The sequence below is a fragment of the Haemaphysalis longicornis genome, unplaced genomic scaffold (genome assembly GCF_048455015.1).
Source record: "Haemaphysalis longicornis isolate Haplotype H1 unplaced genomic scaffold, Haemaphysalis longicornis Haplotype H1 scaffold_2, whole genome shotgun sequence".
NCBI classification, from domain to species: domain Eukaryota; kingdom Metazoa; phylum Arthropoda; class Arachnida; order Ixodida; family Ixodidae; genus Haemaphysalis; species Haemaphysalis longicornis.
The window spans coordinates 158,039,913-158,060,517 of record NW_027526295.1 but is presented as its reverse complement, the minus strand read 5'-3'; the positions used below and the strand labels follow the sequence as shown (position 1 = coordinate 158,060,517).

The following is a 20,605-nucleotide window of genomic DNA, read 5'->3' as shown; positions in this document are numbered from 1 at the left end:
ATGGCATTTCCACAATAATGCAGGTTTCGCGGAAGTTCCACTTCTAATAGTTACAATAGCGTAAATGAAGATAATTGGTCGAACGAAATTTTGAAAAACCAAAAACGTTGGCTGTACAAAACTCACACTCAACACAAACGGCGTAAGAATGCTGCGAATTAGGAGATAATTCTATGAATTTCTCCAGAATTTTTGTTTTTACTAAAGGTGCCCCCCCCCCCCCCCCCTCTTCGTCTCGTCTCGCCGTAAGGGACGAGGCGAGAATGGAAGTTCAACGTATGGACACATAACGTACAAACGTAAATTACATATGGTACAACTCAGTGTACCAAGGTAACACTTGCCTGACCGCGGTGGTGCTTACAACGCTGCCAGCTGACAACTAGTAAAGACACCAAAGACGCAAAATGAGAGACCGAGGCGCCCCTTCCGCTCGCCCAATAAAACGTACCACATATCTTTGACAAGGGCTGAGGAAGCTGCGAAACAAGAAGCAAGAAAACAGCTCGCGCCCCATTGGCAGCAAGGGCCATCACGTCCGAGCTCGGTTTTCGATTGCCCCCCCCCCCCCCTTCCGGGCAAGGTGGTACTGTGTGCGAGGTGTCACTAGCGTTGCCCAAGGAGCCCCCGTTGCCCCTATATTGAACCTCCTATAGAAATCTGCGGGTGGCGGTCAATCTAATTTTAATTTCACGTCTGATCGCGACGACCTCAGAGCATCTTCTCTCGCTTCTCGGGTCGATGAAGGGCTAATCGTAGGCTAATCATAGCTTAGTACAAAATCATAATCATAGCTGCGCACTCGCAACATAAACGTCATATACACCGTTTTGGCACATATAAGCCTATGTAGCGCATCACAAAGACAGGCTTATTTCGGTGGTGGCGTGATGCAGGGTGGTATTGATTACGCAATATTTCCGTTAATTATTTGCGCCATACCCGTAAAGAGTTTCACTCTTTTTACGGGTAAGCAAATATGCCCTCTCTTTAAAGATTAGCACCCCGGCTGTATAAGCCTGTCATTCAAGGGTTCGGGCTATCGGAAAACGGATATGCCTATGTCGTTGCTTCACGCCCCGGACAGTGCTACAACCCACAAAGAAACACATACCAGCTGACGCGCATTTAAAAGAACGCTTCACAAAACGAAGACTTAACTCAACTATTTCAGTCAGTCGCAAAGTTCAGACAATCAATCAGTCACTCTATAAATATCCACAGTGCGCGCCATCTTTTCCGCAAAATTATGTGAGTGTTCGAAGCCAGCGGCATGCGTCGGCGGCAGTCAAGAAGGTGCGTTGCCAGACAACGTTGTTCCGTCGGAGTGTGAAGCCTCTCAATTGAGACCGCAGAGGAAAAGAAAGCCGCGCAAGCAAGAAAACGCCTTGCTAGGCAGCACCAGGATAGTTGGTGTGGGGCGCTGCAGGCAGGAGCGTTCCAAGCGCTGCGTCTGCTGCAGTGCAAAACAAAGCGGCGGTCACCGTACTCGAGCACTACCATGCATAAGCGCATATGCCTGACCTTGAAAGGGACTCTAGAACACTTCAGATTAATGCTTTCAGAAAGTTTCGCTGTAATGACGTAATTGTAGTGGCCGAAGAACGCCAAGACCGAGAAAGAGAGGAAAATCTTTCGAGAAAGTTTAGTAAGCTATCTCAATGGTTCTCAGCCGTGACTGCACCGGGTACCCCTTTTGGGCTTTCGAAAATGATGGTGGACCCCACGAGGAAATATACATTGATCGGCGTCATAATTTCCCGCAATTTGCACTTGCAGCTTACGCCCCCCCCCCCCCCCCCCCAAAGTTACTCAATGCCCACCTTTTGTGCTGATATCTATGACGATGCGCGTCATAATGTTAAACAACGTGCTCTTGAATCTAAAAGCCTTCTAAACACCAATATGCTGCCTTTTCTGTGTCGGTTTTTTTAGATGCGACGCATTTCTTACTTTGGGGCATGTCCCTCCTGCGTCGTTGTCGGCGTCCGCACACCACCTGCGCATGTGCAACTCTCCCCAGTTCTTCTCTCCGACAGCTGTGTGCAACACTCTCACTCCGTCGCATTAGCATAACAACAACAGCTGTGCGCGCGCTTCGCTCCGTCCCGTCTGCTCCGGTGCGCAAGTGCGCGCATGCGCGACTCTTCTCCGCTGTCTCCTCTCCTTCAGGCGCTGTGAATATAAAGCGGGTAGCGCGGGTAGAACACTCGCATGCGATGGAATGCATCATACGCGTTCACAACACGTTTCACCCGATTTAGAGAATCAACCAAATGGAAACGCCAATTGAACCACCCCGATGCGTCATCACATCAGGGTTCCCTCGAGGGAAGATGGGCGTAATTTTTCTCATCGCTGGCATGTTGTGCAAAAAGCCGATATTAAAATATGTGCTACATGGAGAAACTAAACGTACATGCCACGCGGCGAAGCCACCTTTGTGCATTGCTAGTAAGTTCTGGCAAAATGGAGGAAAGAATGGCAGGGGAAAAGTTTTGCAGGGGCCTTCGCGGACCCCTAAAATGCTCTCGCGGACCCCTATTTTAGGATTACTGACCTATCTGAGGGACACAGAGGAGTAAATGCTGACTAAGGTGCACTTTGTGAACCCCTACTTTAAGTACTGGATGTGTTCGTTGACTACGTTCTTAAATCATTTAAAACTTACAACAACAAAAAAACGAAAAAGTGTTGCAGGGTCCCTTGAAGATTCGTGTCGCGGGTGTGTGGAGCGCGGCAGTAAAAGTTGGCTCAACGCCAAGAATATGGTCAGCGGCGCAGCTGTAAAGACGGAATAGCTTGCGTGATCGCTCTGCCTTGAAGTGGGCTAAACATAAGATAAATAGTTAGACAAATAATAAGATAAAAAACTAGGTAAACAATGGCGGCTGAAGCGAGAGAAAATACGCTCAGACGCAATGCGGCTCGACACAGGGATTGGACCAGGTATTTTCTGCTGAGCAGTGTCATAAATGTTTTTTGGCTGATGCCTTCCGGGAGATGCATGTAAAACCCAAGCAGTGCTTTTTTTTTTCGCCTGCTTATTTCGCCGAAGTAGCCAACTAAAAGGGGGTTGCCATGTTGCTACCGCACCTTTGTAAGCTCCTCGAGTGGTGTTTGCTGCTTTTTCGGGACGTCCCATTTTTCCTTGAAAGCTACGGGCTTGCGGGATCAATGGGCTCAGTGTTCTCCGAACTCATTTATCTTCCCTTGCCACATGCATTGTGTAGGTGACAGATCAATGACCACCGCTTTAGTACAGCCAGGACTATTCCCTGCTTACCCACAACCTCGCAGTGCCGTGCGCTGTAGTTTAAAACCTTTGTGACGCTATTTTCTTGAACTTTCTGAACAAATATATTGAGGTGTATTTTTTTCTTGCGTGGAGTATTTTAGAGCCAGTATAGAAAGATAATCACCATTTTACTTTTGGTAAACTACCACCAAGTGTTTGTTTATCTTACTATTTTAATGCAGGTGTGTTTAAAACATTCATTGCTAAGAACGACCCCTAGTTATAACACATCTGCTTTCCTGAAATTATTTCACCGAGGGTTTTGGGTAGATAAAGGCTGCAGTTTTAATAATGATTTCTTGCATAATCAAACTCTGTTGAGAAGAGGAAATTGGTTTAAACTTCCCGATTTAGACATATAAAAAAGAAGCAAAAGATCGCAACCACTAATTAATATCCTTCTGCCCCACGACAGCAGCAGGGAAAAAAAGTGTATTGACAGCGTATATGCCTGCTTCGTTGCAACTGTCGGCGAAAGGCGACAGCATTTTGCCGCCCCTGCCACGTAACAGCCTATTCTATCTCACCCCCCACCCCTCACTCTGTTCGCACCCCATCTTCCTCCTGCCATAATGAATGCGATGGAAGTTTCTCAATTAGGTTCAGTTTTCCGTCGTCCGCACTGCTCGCGAACCATTTGTTGGGACCTTATGTTTATGTTGCGCTTTGTAACAGGTCGAGGAGAATTTGTATTTAATGTTTACCGTTTTCTAGCCTCACTCCGACGGCACGTTCAACACGTGTTTATTTTATTTCCGGCCGCAAGATCCCATCAGACAGGTATTGAAAGCTGCCACTGTCAGTTATGTACTTGTGTTTTGCATCAAATGTGGCCAAGTTTTGGAGGCGAACCCAATTAGGGGCTCGGGTTGTCGGCGTTTCATGCCGTCGTCGTCTCATATCGTCGTAGTATCTTGTTGTCACAGTACTAAAACACCGGGACACTCGTTTACAAACGCCACGAGCTAGAATGTTTCATCTCTATGGGATACTAAAAGAACACACACTGCCACTCGTTTTTCCAACGCCTCGCGCTGCTTCCTAGCATACTTCTTAGCATGCTTCAGCGTGTGACACGAAGACAACTTACGGCCAGTGTGTCTCTCATTTAATTGCTTAAATCCAAATCAGCGCAAGAGAGGGCGCCACCGCCTCAGCAAGCGCGCGATTGTTCCTGCCACCCGCGCTTCTCCGGCGCCCAATCAGCGCGCGCCGTGCGCCAAAAAGAGACTTACAATCTTTTAATACACTTATACACTGCATGCTTGACCCCTCCCCAGGTTTCAGGTTAGTGCAGATGGCCCGGAATGTTTTAGGTGGGAGGGAAATGAGGTCAAGGGAAGAAGGGCGGGAGTTTCGATAAAAGAAGTGTTGCAGTTCTTTCTGTGGAGCATCCGCAATAAAGTTGGCTTTAGCGCGAAACGTTTCCGCACACGTAGGACAAAATTGCACCGAACCTTAGGGTAAATAAATGCATACAGTTTTTTTTCCAGGAACCTCCCTTGAGATTTTTTTAGGGACAAGCGTTAGAAGATTGCACTATCTGTTTTATGTATAACATCAACTGAACTGACCACGTCGGTTCATTTCAGAGCCTGTGCCATGATAAACCAGTTTATTTTAGTCGCCAAATCACCTTTGCTGCACTTCCAAACAATAAGAAAAAATAAAATTGATTTGCCATCCAATTTGCGTACCTTTTATTCACAACTTCGTATACAGGTCGTACCGGTTCTTTTCTAATTCGCCTTGATTCTGTGTAGTTTACTTCAAAGCGCTCAGGAGGATAACAGACTGTTTCACTCGCGCAGTCAAAATCAGTCTCCGCTGGCTGTTCTTTAACATTTTGTGTGGGGAAGGTCGATCGGTTCAGCTATCCCCTCCTCCCCTCCCAACCTCTGCTACTTTTTTCATGCATCAGTATGCACATAAGGACACTTCCTAACGCATCAGTAATAAAATGCCTATATGAGCGTTCGTGTTTTGTGTTGACAGAAGTGTCGGCTGCTCAAACTTGGGACGGCACTGACTTATCTACAGACGATCCTGGCCAGGCCCAATAAACTCAAAGAGTAGGAGGTCATCTTACCCAAATTGCTGACGCACGGCGACCTCTGGTCATAACGGTGCACCGTACTCACGGATCTGTAAAAGAGCAATACAAAATGACATGTCAGACATGATCTCAACGCAGCGCTCTTTTGTAAGGAAACAGCAGTTGTCTGATCAACGCAATCAGCTTTTGTTTTGTTAATTTTATTTGTATTATACCGCAGTGCTTAAAAATGTAAACGGCTGTACTTCAATTGGCTCCACAATATTGAACGTACGACGTTTTGTTCATAGCAAAGGTCTATGTTTCTTTTAAGAGTGTTTTCAGCAGCTTTGTTGGCCATCAGACACCATTTATCTACTTTGAATGATAACCAGCTGACGTATCTAATGTTACTGTCACAAAAAGCCGCTCCCCCTTGAAATTGCGCCCTAAAACGAAAATAATTGTCCGGTGACCTCACGCCTCAGCTGCTAACTTGACACAAATAACTCAGCGCATTTGTATAGCATGTGGGAAACATGCAACTTTGGGGTCAATGAATTTATTCTGAATCAAGCAAACTAACGAAAGCGCAAACAGAAGCCTTTATTAGAGTTAAACCTCGTGGTTACTATTCTTGTATACAGAAGGGAGCTGTTTCCTTCGCCTTCGAAAAATGTGGTGTTTCGGTTAAAGGCGAAACTCACGCGCACAAAATACGACAAACCAGAAAAACAAGGAAATGCAGATTTGGCGAAAACGTGGTTATGTGGAAACACGTTTCGCCGTGCATGTTCGGCTATTTTTTTATTTTTCCTTTTTTTCTGCTTTGTCAAAATTCTGTTCGACCTATTATCTGCATTTACGCTATTATACCGACAAGCCGAACTTTCGCCAAATCGGCTTTTTTTGTGGAAATGCAGGGCGTTACAGGGTTTGGCACTTTTCGCTATTTTTTTTTTCAATTTTTTCGATTGTATTTTTTCTTTGTGTTTTTCAAAATTCTGCTCGAGCAATTATTTCAATTTACGCTATTATGAATATTACAGGTGGAAATTCCGCGAAATGTGCATTATTGTGGAATTTCAGGGCGTTACACAGTCCTGGCTTTGGGGGTACTCGGCAAAGAATGATGCACATTAATAAGTGAAGTAGCAACGAAATCGGCTAAGAATCACTTTTGCCGTGATAAGCTCGTAAGGACTCTCAGCCGGGGGATCAGGAAGCTGAACCTACGGGCGGCGTTTGCGGTAAGCGCTCGCCGTGAGGACGAATGCCATACACTGCCCAAGGAGACGCACGTTTTCACTGATTATTCGGCACCGATTTCGAAATGTCTCATCGTGCACTTGTTCCAGGCTAGCGTTGGGTTGGTACCAGTGAGCGACGTGCCTAAAAGGCATGGCCCGGCACGGCCCTATAAAACGGTCACTTCGTAGGTGAACAACGGGGGTTAACCTCTGCGGGTCCCCGCAGAGGTTAACCCCCGTACGCACCAACTAGTTTCTAGGTGGTGTTGAGAGCACACGTGTAAACATGCAACAAGGGAAAGGCCTCAGGGGGGAAAGAGTACTAGTGACGTAACGAGGGCCAATAAAGGTGTGAGTGGAAGGGGGAGACGGCTGGATTTTAGAAATGTGGTCGGCTCGCCTTGAAGTGCGTGTACACACACATTACACACACATATACGATTCGTTGAGAGAGATACAGCGAGAGAGAAACAACAGTGCAAAGAAATGAACAAGGTGCGCCTGTTTCCGGAGCAAGAAACTCTTGCAATGCTGAGTAGAATAGTAGTCAGGAACAAAAACACCACCTATCACTGGGGGCATGTTGAAAGGTCGGAATATAATATCCCGCCTAATCATAAGCTGCTTTTTTTAAAAAGAGTCAGAAAAAACAACCTTTATTTGCCGAAGGCGCTTACGTAAGCTGGGCCGTCAGATGTAACTACAACGATACGACACAGTTTTATCTTGCTTTATATCCGCTCCAGCCTTCACGTAGCTGGAAACCTACTTTGAACCTGATTCATGATAACAACTTCGCCCTGAAAGTATGGAGTTTAACTCCACTAGTATTGCTCACCGGAGTTCCCTTCTTACTCTGTGCTGCAGAGGAATGACAAGAACAACTATTTCAAGAGGGTTTGACTACCTCTCTTTCCATTAGCGGTCCTCCGTTCCAAGACTTCAGTAGTTTTGCCGTTCGCTACTTACCTCCTTCCTTCTGTTGCTATTTATGCGTCGCCCGGATGAGCACTATACAAGCGGTGTAGCATTGAGCGACTTTTACCCGGAAAGGGAAAGGCAACACTGCGTATTCAAATGTAGTGACTCGAAGCAGCTTAAAAGTAGCTGTAAAGCAGCCATGTTTACACCTGCTCCTCGTAAAATGGACTCAAACAAAAAGGAACCTAAGCGAGAACAGCAGAAACAGCTGCAGTACACGGTGTCGAGTTATTTCCGCCTTTGAATCCGGGTGTTATTTTGGTTCTGTTACCATGTGGTCGGGCGGCAACATATAAGCAACAAGTTGTGCGCAACTCCGTGAAACAATGCATAACATTTAAACTTCAGTAGTCCATGGATGATGCAAGCGTTTTGGTGTTGTTTTACTGACAATAAATTCGTGCTAAAGGGACTATGATGATAAAATACCTGTTTGTTCAATTTTAAAAACAAGCCTCACTAAAGCGTTTTTCAACCCCCCCTCAAGAATTATTGACAAAAATTCAAATTTCTCGCTACGGTGACGCAATAGGGGAAGTAGTTACGCAATAGACACGTCCAGATTTCCGGCTTATCGAAGTTCTTTCAGAAGCGATCACTCCCGAGGTATTGGATGCAACGCAAAGTATTTTCGAACTACTAATATCAAGGGTGAAATCTTGTTTTGCGCGCAGTTTCAATTTAAGCACGTTGCTCTAGCAACTTCCAGAGTGATGACAGTATCCTACTGAAATGTATGGGCAGTTGCTTCTGACAGCGAACTACACAAAACACTTTTTCGAGTTCCGCAATGTTTCTTTCCAGTGTTTATAACCGAGGCGACTCCTTCCACTAAGCGATATATCACTTCCCTGCAATGGCAATGCTAGGTTTCTGAGCGGTCGGATTTTCGAGCGAGAAAGCTGTGGATGAGTCAGCGCTAAAAAACGTTATCAGTGTGTTAACTGCGCATTAACATTGAAGCAATATCAGCAAACGGATCTAGCGGCCCCACTACAATACCCCCGTCAGGTTTCTTTGCGGGGGCTTTGGTCGGCTACAGCCAATGGCACAAACAAAACTCTGTGACGTCATAGACACCACCGGAAAGTAGCTGGGAAGCCACCACTGTTTCACCTGCTTTCCTTAATAGCTCCATAATTTGTTTGAAGTTCGTAATAAAATCGGTATCGTTGTTATCAAGCCAGCGCAGTTTTTTGATGAACCAAACTGGTATTTGTCCTCCCGTACCTTTAGAAAACATTTAAATAAATGTGACATCTAATTCTTTAATCTTTCCGAAAAAGTGCCATGTATGTCGGCAAATTAACTTACATAGATTCCTTCCGGCGGAAAAAGGGCTCGAAAACACGGACGAAGAAAAAGGCTGTCCACACGGCTATAACTTGCAACTGCTAGTTTATCGTAAAAACACACATTGTGTTCTTACAACAAACTAGTAGTTGCAAATAGGTTGGAAGACCTGTAAAATTGAATAGTATTTGCAAAATCCTACCTGTGCTCTGAAGAGTTACCATAAAATTTCTCATTTGTGCGGTGACAACACTAGAGGAGTGCGCATGCTATGTATTGAATGAAAAGGCCGATAGACGCCGGCATCGAGAACAGGAAACGCAATTGCATCCAGCGGCCGTTCTTAATCCGCCCAATGTGCCGCTGATGCAGGGCCCCCTCCTTCTAAAAGTAACGGCTTCTTGCCTCTACCATTGCTAGAAGGTCCATTCACCATCCGCTAGCGATAATAATGAGTCGATTGTTTTGCCTGTTGCTTCAGCATGAAGAGGCAAATCTAAATCATAAACGTTATTATTATCATGATCAGAACAGTGACAGAGCTGCGGCGCCAGCCTCATGACGACCACGCGATAAACACTAGATATGATGCCCAAAGCTCGAGGAGACCATATATCACTGTAACTGCGTAAAACTACCAGGTCCTAAGCTGCGTGTTAGTCCTATTTGATGAAACTAACGCTGTTATTGAACTATTGCTTTTTTCTATTATTTTTCAGTTTTATTCTCCTTGCTCACTTTGATCCTGCCGTGCCAATAACTGCGTGTGGAATTGTGTAAGATAGTATAAGGGGCTTGTTCTAATTGCATTCGAATGTAGGCCTGTTGAGAAATGAAAATTAAGCGAAGGAAATCAGTCTCAGTTTTTGTGCGACGATATGGCGAAAAGGCAACGTGGAGAGGAGTCCCACGCACGCTGCGCCCTGGTATGCGGCGCACCGAGTTGGCACTGCACACAGAGTTTTATACTAATATATTACTGGAGGGAAAGCTTTCACGTGCCATCGCGGGAGCCATTGTAACAGCTGATAGTGCATATCACGAGAGCGCACTTTTGGCTTGTTGGGTCGACATTCTAACGAGAGAAACAGCACTGGCAAAGGCAAGACCGAAGGGAGGGGACGAATTCTGAGCGCTCCGCGTGTGTACCTTTCTATTCGTACTTGTCTTTTCCAGCGCTACTTTTCTCGTTAAAATAACAGTACAGTGCTCCAGCGTTACGTGGCCTGGCATAGGCATGACTTTTTGACTCCCTGCTTTTCTTTTTTCTGATTTGTTCCCTCACTTTCTCTCGTTTATTATGTACCGCGAGCCTTTATTTGCTTTTCATTTTCCCTAGAGCCATTTCCATGTGCACCGTAGCCAACGCGGCATTTACCTGGTTAACCTCCCTCCCTTCCTCCCTCCTTATTTATTTATTTACTTATTTATTTCGTCCATCTGTCCGTCCGTCCTCATTACTGTATTAGCAACTAAAAACAACAATGGAGGGTGCTTGCGAGCCGCTCCAGGCAAAAATGAACGACTTCTCTGCGTTCCAAGATGCCGCGCTGCTTGAAGGGCTGGTTCCTCGCTTGAGACACTAGTGCTAGATTTCTGTATAGTTAATGGGAGTATGAAACTCTTTAGCACTGGTCCAGTTCGCCGTCAGCACTAATCTCAAGGTCAAGTCAGGACGTGATCGCGTGTTGCGATCGTGATTTTAGTGGTTGTGTTTGTGTTCTGTGTGCTGTATTGGCTGTCAGATTTTCTGCAAAGCGTGGCTGCGGTTTATCCGCTTGAACTCGCCCATTTGATGCCATGCCTGATTGCTTGGAAAAGAACTTTACATAAGTTCTAAAATATTATGCCTTGGAATCCTGAAAATAACGCTCAAGCTGTTTCGCTTGAGCCTATTAATTTTCATCTCTTTGGGTAGCGTTGCCTTTGCTAGGCTGTGCACTCTAAACTATGCGCTGCTGAACAGGCATACACATCTGCTACGTTAGAGGCGCATCGCTTTTTTTTTCGAGAGAGAGAGAGAGAGAAAACACTTTATTGGCTGAGGAAGCGACCAAGGAGAATTGAAGTCCTTATGTTGGCGACGGGTAAGGGCTGAACGTCCACCCACCCCACCAGGACGTCTTCTCCTTGAGTTAGGTGGGCGAGCTCGTGGTGACCGTAGGCCGATGCCTTTCGGCGACCTCTTCCGCCCTCTTGACCAGGCGTACCTGTAGGTCCGGGTCGGGGCTGCGAAGCGAGGCCTCCCACCTCTCCTCAGAAGGGATTTCGGGGAAAGGGTCCTGGGGGCATGCCCAGATGATGTGGGCCAGGTTGGCATGAGCGCCACATAAGGGGCACGCCGAGGTTGGGTAAAGGCTGGGGTGGATATGCGTCATAACGGCCGGATTGGGGAAGACTCCCGTCTGGAGTTGTCGCCAGACGTGGCTTTGTTCTAATGTCAGGGATTTGTCCGCCCGAGGATAGATCCGGCGGGAGAGAAGGTAGTAGGTGGTAATATCGTGAAAACCGATCAGACGGTCCCGCGCGGACCGGGCTCCGTGGTAAGGATACGGGTTCGGCCCTGCCCGGATAGTAAATCCTCGGGCTAGGTCATGGGCCACCTCGTTTCCCTCGAGCCCAGAATGCGCGGGGGTCCAGATCAGTCGTACTTGGGATTGCGGGGGGTTCCTGAGCAAAATTTTGAGCGCCGTTGGGGATATGCGTCCAGCGGCAAAATTTTGGAGAGCGGTTTTAGAATCTGTAATGATTGTTGCGGGGGTAGGGTTGAGTGAAAGGGCCAGCGCTATCGCCGCCTCTTCCGCTGGTTCTGGGATGGGCGTCCGGACTGTAATGGAATCAATGATGCTGGTTTGGGGGTAATTGCAAACAGCGATTGCGGTGAAAGCCTCATGGTGCCTGTATTCCGCTGCATCTACGTACACTACTAACGGGTCGTTTTTGTATTTCTTGTGCAGGGCGCGGGCTCGTTGTTCCCTCCGATCAGTGTGGTACGTGGGATTCATGTTGCGGGGAAGTGGTTTGGCTATGATGTTAGCGTGAATATTATGGGGAATAGTTGTTGCATCCTGATATAGGGTGTGGTATCCTATTCCTAGGTTTTGGAGGATGTGCCTTCCTGTGGGACTGCGAGCGAGGCGTTCGTATTGTCCCATCAGGTGCGCTTCGACAAGTTCGCTGGCCTTACTGTGAAGGCCTAACCCTTACAGTCTGGCAGTTGACGTGCCGGGGGGGAGGCGTAGCGCCGCCTTGTAGGCGCGTCTAATGAGGACGTCTATTTTGTCCGTTTCTACCGTTGTAAGCTTAAGGAATGGAATGGAATAAACTATTCGGCTCACGATGAAGGCTTGGAGGAGGCGGACCCTGTCCTGCTCGGTGAGGCCCGAGTGCTTATTGGTGACTCTCTTCAGGAGACTAGTAGTTTGGTTTACATGCCGTTCTATCGTCTTGAGAAAGTTGTTATTCAGTCTGGATGATTGTATCTGAAGCCCAAGGACTTTGAGGGAAGTGACTTCTGGAATCTCTCTCCCTTCGATGTGAACTTTGATGTTGGGTCTGAGTTGTTTTTTGTGGCTCGGGGGAATACATAGTAGCTCAGACTTGACCGGGTAGCAGGTCAAGCCCGCTTTCCTCGCCTCCTCCACTACCACTTCTACGCCTCTTTGAAGCGTTTCTTCGATGTGGCCATCACTCCCCCGGTTCATCCAGAGGGTGATGTCGTCTGCGTAGAGAGAGAGAGAGAGAAATGACCTTTATTGATTCGTCCTGCGAGAAAGGTGCGGGTCAGGCAGTCCACGAAGGGCTTCGCCGCACCTCGTCTAACTACCTGCGTAGAGGCTATGCGTAGAGGCGTCTGCGTACAGGCTATGGTAGAGGTGGGGAATCTGTGCTAGCTTTAGGGGAATATTTATTATTGCTAGATTGAAAAGTAATGGTGACAGGACGGCTCCTTGTGGCGTACCTCGACTGCCTAGAGGGATAGTGTTAGAGACGAGGTTGTCTAGATGTATAGCGGCTGTCCGGTTCGACAAGAAGTCCTTAATGTAATTGTAAATTCTTTCGCCCGGATTGACCGATCCTAGACCCGACATTATGGCCTCGTGCGCAACGTTGTCAAATGCTTTGGTCAGGTCCAGGGCCAGTATGGCCGCCGTGTCTAGGCCGCTGGGGGGTTTGATGATTTGCTCTGATAATTGTAAAAGTACATCTTGAGTTGACAGACCAGTTCTGAAGCCAATCATACTGTGGGGGAATTGTTCAGTGTCGTTCATGTATGTTGTGAGACGGGCTAAGATTACGTGCTCCATGAGTTTTCCTAAGCATGACGTCAGGGAAATGGGGCGGAGGTGTTCGATCGTGAGTGGTTTGTTTGGCTTAGGAATGAGGATAACCTTGGCATGTTTCCATGATTCCGGTATTTGCCCTGTTATCCAACATGTGTTGAGAAATGCTGTTATTGCGGTGATTGATAAGTCGTCGAGGTTTCTTAGTGCCCGGTTCGAGATCTGGTCAGGACCAGGCGCCGAGTTAGACCTAAGTTTGCGAATTGCCAGTCGGACCTCTGCCTCGGTTATATCTCTATCCAATTCAGGATTAGGATGCCCACTGTACGGGGGCAGCGCGATTTTGGGACCTATTGGGAGGTACATGTCTCGGATTTGGGCCGTTAGTTCGTCGTCGGAGCCTGAGTATGAGTGAAGGATTTTAGATATGCGGTGTTTCTGTTCTGTTTTGCTCTGATCTGGATCGACGAGGTGTCTAAGCAGCTGCCATGTCTTCTTCATTCCAAGGTTTCCTTTCATCTCGTCGCAAATCTGGCTACACTGGTTGCGCGCGAGAGTGATCGCGTGCGTTCTAATCTCCGTTTCCAGTCTGGCCAGTTTCAGCCGCAGTTTCCGGTTGCTCTTGTTTCTACGCCATCGTTTTTGGATCCCTCGGTATGCCTCCTAAAGGTGGTTGAGGCGGGAGTCTACCATATCGGAAGGGATTTCAGGGTCTAGGTCTTTAGTGGCTGCTTTTATGTCTGCAATTAATTGTTGCGTCCATACGTTTATGTCCTTAATGCACTCCGGACTTTCGCGTTCGTCGCCATGTTTGCTGGTGATTTGCCGGAGCGCCCTGAACTCATCCCAGTCGGTCAGAGTTTGCTGTCTAAGGTTTTGATTGAGTTTTTGATTCGGAGTCATCACAATCTCAATTATTATGTGGTCACTGCCAAGCGTTTGTTCAGTGACCCCCCATCTTAGTCTGTTTACGTGTAGGGAGAGGGTGAGATCCGGGGTAGTGTCGCGTTGTGTGCTGTTTCCGATGCGTGTAGGGGTATGCATGCCTGTTTCTAGCGACAGATGGTGTGTCTGTATTCGTTCCCATAGGTCTCTTCCCTTTGGCTCGCATTTTGGGTATCCCCAGGCCGTGTGAGGCGCATTGAAGTCGCCAAGTATGAGCAGAGCGTGCGGGCCCACCTCCTTCCTCGTGAGCGAGAATAGTTGATTGAATCGGTCGGCTTTAGATTTGGGGGCGCTGTAGCCGTTCAGTATATAAAGTATTTGCGCTCCCCTTTTACGTGGGAGGACAGTAATTAGGTCATGGGGAATTGCAATGCTGTCGAATTGGCTCCTATAGGCCGGTATATGTCTCTGTACAAGGACCGCCGTTTTGAGGTCCGTCGCACTTTGAAAGACCTTATAACCGGGTAATTTGACAACGGCATTTGTCTCTTGCAGCGCTATAATTTCTGGGGGAGAGTCTATGCTTTGAAGGTACATCTGTAAATTATGTTTTTTGCGTTTGTACCCTCGGAAATTCCACTGCCAGACCTTAATAGGGTTGTCCTTGCTATTGTTGCTATAAGCCATTATGTGTTTCGGGTTGAGGAACTAGATTGGGAGCAATACCGAGCCGGTTCATTATATCTTGCATGAAGGCATGCAGTTCTGATCTGTAGAGGTTCATTTCCGATCGGAAGGATTCTATGCTGTTCTGCATGATGTTGATATTTTTGTGCAGGGCACCATTACTTTTCCCGAGAGCGACTATTTTACGTTCTAGTTCTTGTTGTTGAGGGGATTCTTCTACTGGGTTGGGGCTTTGTACGGAGGCTACCGCAATCGCTCGCTTTTTGGGTGCGGGGGAGGTAGATTCTTGGTCTGTAGAATTTGTCTGCGAGCTAGCTGCGTTTTGACTGCGGAGTTTAAGAAGTTCTTGCTTGAGGTCATTGTTTTCTCTCCTAAGGACAGCCATTTCCGCTCTAATGTTAGCTAGCTCAGTTAGTAGTTCTTTGACAGGGGTTTGAGGGATCGGGTACGAGGCGCAGGGGTGGGAGGCCCCGCCATCGAAGCTTACCGATTTTCCATTATCGGCGGTTTTCTGTGCCGTGGTCGGGGGGGGTGGCCCACCTCGTGGCGTTGGCTTTGGCGCTGCTGGCCGATGGGGATCTCGACTTGTGCTTCGATTGCGACCTCGACGGGGCTCTTCCTCTTACCGGGGTCTGGGTCGTGGGAGAGCTGCGTTCTGGCAGGGCGGGCCACTCTTGGTGGTTTTGAGTGCTCGGCGGAGTTCCCCTTTTCGCCTCTCCGCCCCTCGTTGTTTCTGGCGGCGGGCGTAGGGGGCGACGTGGCTTGAAGCGGTACGGGCATGCTGTGGATCCCGTGAGGTGGGCTCCTCCGCACACGATGCACTTTGGGTTGCACGGATGTCCCTCACTGGGATTGGCGATGCCGCATTTGGGGCACCTGGCCGTTGGTTTCGGGCAGACGTCAGGCCTGTGACCTCGCTGCCAGCACTGCGTACAAGCTTCTGTCTTGTGTCGGAATGGCGTGCAGCGGTACGTGGTGTGGCCGTATCGAATCCAAAACGGAACCTTGTATCCGTCGAAGAGGATCTGAGCGGCGTCAGTGTTTCCGAGTCGCTTGACCGACAGGATGGGCAGGTCTGGGTTGAAGTCGACCACATGGCGAGTTATTTCTTCTGGAGTATCGTCTTCGGGAATTTTGAAAATAATTCCCAGCACCGTGTTGGCGGGGGCCGAGACGTGCGTGGAGATTTCATACTGCTTGTTGTTGAGAACAAGGGATGTGATGCTTGCAAATTTGCGGGCTCGCATGTCGTCGGGGGTGCTGATCAGAATGTAGTTGGAATTTTGGTTCACACGAACTTGATCTCCTGGACTCAGGGGGACTGGTGCTGATTTAGAGATGGTGTTGGCGATAGTTGCAGGCGCTACCGACCTTAGATCGAGGCCTCCTCGCGGTCGGAGCACGATTTTGATGTCGGTCTCCGGCAAGCGCTCCATCGGTGGACCTCGACGTGGCGGCCGGCTTTTGCGGGAATTCGGTGAAACCACCTCGGGCGTCGTGTTGGGACCTCCGGTGGTTGAGGTCCTCTTCAAGGTCAGTGCTCGCTGCTTGCGCCGAATTTCGGCCCATTCTTCGCTTGCGAAGTCCTCGGGGGGAATCTCTTCGACCTCCATCGCTGCTGCTCGAAAGCGTTTCTCTGCGGTGGTGGGCGGCTGCGGAGCGAGCACGTGCACGTGGCGTTCGGCCACAGCGGGCTCCGGTGCACGCGCAAGTGGCTGCTATGCTCGCTCGTGAGTTCTATACTTTCATGAGAGGCCTCGCTTCAGAAATTTAAGTCGTCGTAAAATTCTTTGTGGTCCACTCACCGACTTGACTGTACGCTTGTTAGATGCCGCTTGTAGAGAGGAATCGCGCGGTGCCAAGTAATCCACCGGATGGCGGATTTGACCGAAGATTGGCGAGTGTAAAACGGGAGCCCATGCACAGCTCGTCAACACGGCTCGGCCACCTGGTGGCGAATCCTTTTTTCGAAGTTTTCAAGAAACTCAGCAGGTCATCTGCAATGGCTCACACAGCATACAAGAGGCACCAACGCTCACATGTGATAGCAATAAATGAAACGTCTTTGCAGCGGAGCTGTTGGAGGCTAAATCGCGTTTATTTAGCGTCCGTGGACAAAGAAAAGCCACCCCTTACTATCCTCCTTACTTAGCAACACCCTTTCCTTGCGGTAATCTGTTCACATTTGGTGTGTGTCTCTTTACTGTGACGTCACACATCGCGTAATGATGTTATCGCAGTTTTCCAACCGAGCGATGGGTAGGACGCCTCTCAGGCGCAGCCAGGAAGAACAGAGTGGCTTCGAAGAGCGCTGGTGTGAGCATAAGCGGCAGTATGCGCGGAGGCGGCGGACGGAGACCATCGACAACGATCGTACCGCGCATGCCAAGCGTAAGCGGGATGCCCGTCGGGACCCCCTTACACCGTGGGGACCCCGAATACCCTGAGGCGGGAAGCGCAAGGTGCCGGCGCGGCTACGCTTCCCCGGAGCGACGGCGTGGTTTGAGTGGGATTTTGTGACAGACCGATTCGGCATCGCTTGTGTGGTGTGTGATCGCTTGTGGTTTTCCGGAGATATCAGTTCTCTTACCACGGTGCGTGAGGCTCCAGAGCGTGACCGCGCAGCCGTGGTGTTACGGGGACAACATGCGCGTGTGTGACGTAGTCACCCACAAGTATCTCCGCTGGTATCTCCGCAGAGAGTTGAATGGCACTGATTTTTCTATTCAGAACTCCAGGAACATAGTCGGACGCCCTTCGACCCCAGAGGGACGCTTAATTGCGCGTGGCACCAACGGGTTCTCGGGGGACACCAATCTGGATGAGAACACTTGAATATTGTCGAAGATGTGCATAGTATTTGAGGTGTACTCGGGACTTATAATGGCGTCACAGCCTTTACAATACATTACTTCACGAAACAGCGCATAGGAGACATGTGCAATTCCAGTATTTAAGATTTAAAAAATAGCTACAGCGCGAATATAAACAAGAACATAGAAAGACGACGGGACGAGCGCTGACTTCAAACTGAATTAATAAAAGAAACCTTGCATATTTTATGCACACACTTTATGTTAACACCAGTAAAACATAAAATTCCCCGCATTTCCCTGAGGGGAAGAATGTGAAAGTGCGAATGCACGAGTTGAATTTGCGCGGTTCGGTAGTGTTCGCGAAAGAGAGATCACACACACACACACAACTACAAAGAAAGAAAGATGCATTTATTCACAGACACCTATTTGTGTTGTCGTTGTACTTGATTGCTAGAGCGGATCTCAGCTTTTAAATTTCGTGTCAGTACTCTCTCCTTTAAGCGGGTGCATTAGCCCTTCTCACGCCCGATTCCTGGCCAATCCCCCAAGTGGGTATGTGCCATGTCAGCGGCCAGGCAGCGCGCGCCTATCTCCCCCCGTTGCCAAGGAAGCCGAGGAGATTCCTGGCCAATCCCCCACGTGGGTATGCTATGCGGACATCGCCGGTGGACGCAGGTTCAGGGTCGCTTAAGAAGTGCATTCGCACTTAAAAATGACAGCAAGAACAGCAACAAAAAAACCGACGTATAATCTCTGATAGCACGCCACCACATCAACACGCCTTCACGCACTTAGCACAATCTACACAGACTGTGATAATGGGGCTAAAAGGCGAACAGCTGCAACCCCCAAGCTGCAAGACCTCTGGGAAATCCACAACGGGGTGTATGCCGGAGTGTGCCCGAGCGAGAGGAAGAAGTCGGCTGTGTGGACCTGGCGGAAGGTCTGCGGTGGAACGTCTGTCGCTGTGAATCGTCCCGTCAGGGAAGACGCCAGTATCGGGCAAGACGACGAGTCCCGGACGCAGCACAACAGGCTCGGCATGCCGCTCGGCGTCCGGTGTGGTCGTGAACCTCGTTCGAGTTTGCCGGCGCCCGATGGTCCGTGTAGCTCCGGGGCAGCAGCCGGTGCCCGGGCCCGCATCACTCCCGCCGGCGAGGGCGACAACGAGAGGTCGCGCTACGACCTACGAGGCGATGCCACCGCGTCGACAATACCCGTCCGCATCGAAAGTCCCATGTAGGACGTTTCGTTTTTCGGTGTGTTTTAGCTTTAGTGTTGAGTGAACCGTCCCGTGCCGTGTTATCGTCGTTCTCTGTGTAAAATACATTTCCGTTCGCTTGGCTCCTAATATATTCCCCTGCGTGTACCTATGCCCGACTCTCTGTCTCAAATCCTCAGAAAGAAACCTAACGTCGCCCACCCCTTCACACAGACCCCAAGTTAAGTCATACCCGATGTACAGCACGTGTTGGATAGGAAATATATCTCTTTTTGGGATCAGGTGATTTACGTCCGGCTCACACATTTACTGCCCTGGCTTTGAATTTCGCGTGCTTCAATTATTTCTCGCGTAGCTCGGTTTCCGCTTCCTCCTATCACCTCGCACATGTCAAACTGAGGTTTGCACCCACAAGATTTGCAATGCGAGGCTAAGAACCCATCATTCCCTTTTTTTGAAGTTGGTTTCGTGCTCCCTCAATCGGTCATTAAGGCATCGGCCAGTTTGACCGACATAAATAGACCCACCTTTTTTTTCAGGGGAATGCGATAAACCACACGCTCCACACGTGCCACGTACTGCACAGGATGCTTTACGTGACACCCATGGTTCTTCGCACCTGTCTTAGTAGTGTCTTTGACTAAATTCACAAGCTTGTGGGGAGCGATACCTTCACATTTACACGGTTGGCAATGTTTTTTTAATTCGTGAGACAAGCCGCGAATGTACCGGACAACGGAAACCTTTTTCCTCTCACTTTCGCGAGGAGGCTCGTCTAGCGCATCCTTACGACGGCAGGATTTCAGCTTCCTGAGATTGTCTTCCATCACCGAAACGACCACGTGGAGTGAATAGCCAGCAGACTGGATCCGACTGCCTTGTTCCTCGAAGGCAGATTGCATGGCATCGGGGCACGACTTGCTTCGTCCTAGACGCACAGCTTAACTATTCCTCTTTTATCAGTTTGCTTAATCTTATCACTCCACACATTCTATTCTAAGCTGGTAAAAATAGGAATAGCTAAGCTGTGCGTCTAGGACGCTATAAGCAAGTCGTGTCCCGATGCCATGCAATCTGCCTTCGACGAACAAGTCAGTCGGATCCAGTCGGCTGGCTACCCACTCCACCTGGTCGTTTCGGTGACGGAAAGCATTCACAGGAACCTGATATCATGCCATTGTAAGGATGCACAAGACGAGCCTGCTCACGAGAATGAGACGAGAGTGGTTGCCGTTGTCCCATACATTCACGGCTTGTCTCACGGTTTAAAAGATTGCCAACGTGTAAACCTTAAGGTGGCGCTTGACGCTCCCCACACGCTCGTGAAATTTGCCAAAGACATTACGAAGACAGGTGCGAGGAACTTAGGGTGTCACGTAAAGCATCGTGTGCAGTGCGTCGCATGTGTGGAGCGTGTGGTTTATCGCATTCCCCTGAAAAAAATGTGGGTCTTTTTATGTGGGTCAAACTGGCAGATGCCTTAATGACCGATTGAGGGAGCACGAAGCCAACCTCAAAAAAAGGGAATGATGGGTTCTTAACCTCGCATTGCAAATCTTGGGGGTGCAAACCTCAGTTTGAAATGTGCGAGGTGATAGGAGGAAGCGGAAACCGAGCTACGCGAGAAATAATTGAACCACGCGAAATTCAAAGGCAGGGTAGTAAATGTGTGGGCCGGGCGTCGATCACCTTGTCCCAAAAAGAGATAGATTTCCCATCCAACACGTGTTGTACATCGGGTATGACTTATCGTGGTATCTCTGTAGATTGTGCCAAGTGCGTGAACGCGTGTTGATGTGGTGGTGTGCTTCCAGAGATCATACGTCTGTTTTTTTGTTGTTGTACTTGTTGC

General features: G+C 48.7%; 1 protein-coding gene across 5 annotated transcripts in view; it reads right to left on the bottom strand.

Annotated features, from left to right (window-relative positions):
* Positions 1-20,605, bottom strand: part of LOC144169380 (calcitonin gene-related peptide type 1 receptor-like) — a 163,251-nt gene that overhangs the window by 42,288 nt on the left and 100,358 nt on the right. For all 5 annotated transcript variants that reach the window (XM_077698498.1, XM_077698501.1, XM_077698500.1 and 2 more), the window contains one exon: positions 5,388-5,443. In XM_077698498.1, coding sequence (XP_077554624.1) covers positions 5,388-5,420 — 33 coding nt within the window. In that variant the 5' untranslated portion in view covers positions 5,421-5,443. The remainder of the gene's footprint in view (positions 1-5,387; positions 5,444-20,605) is intronic.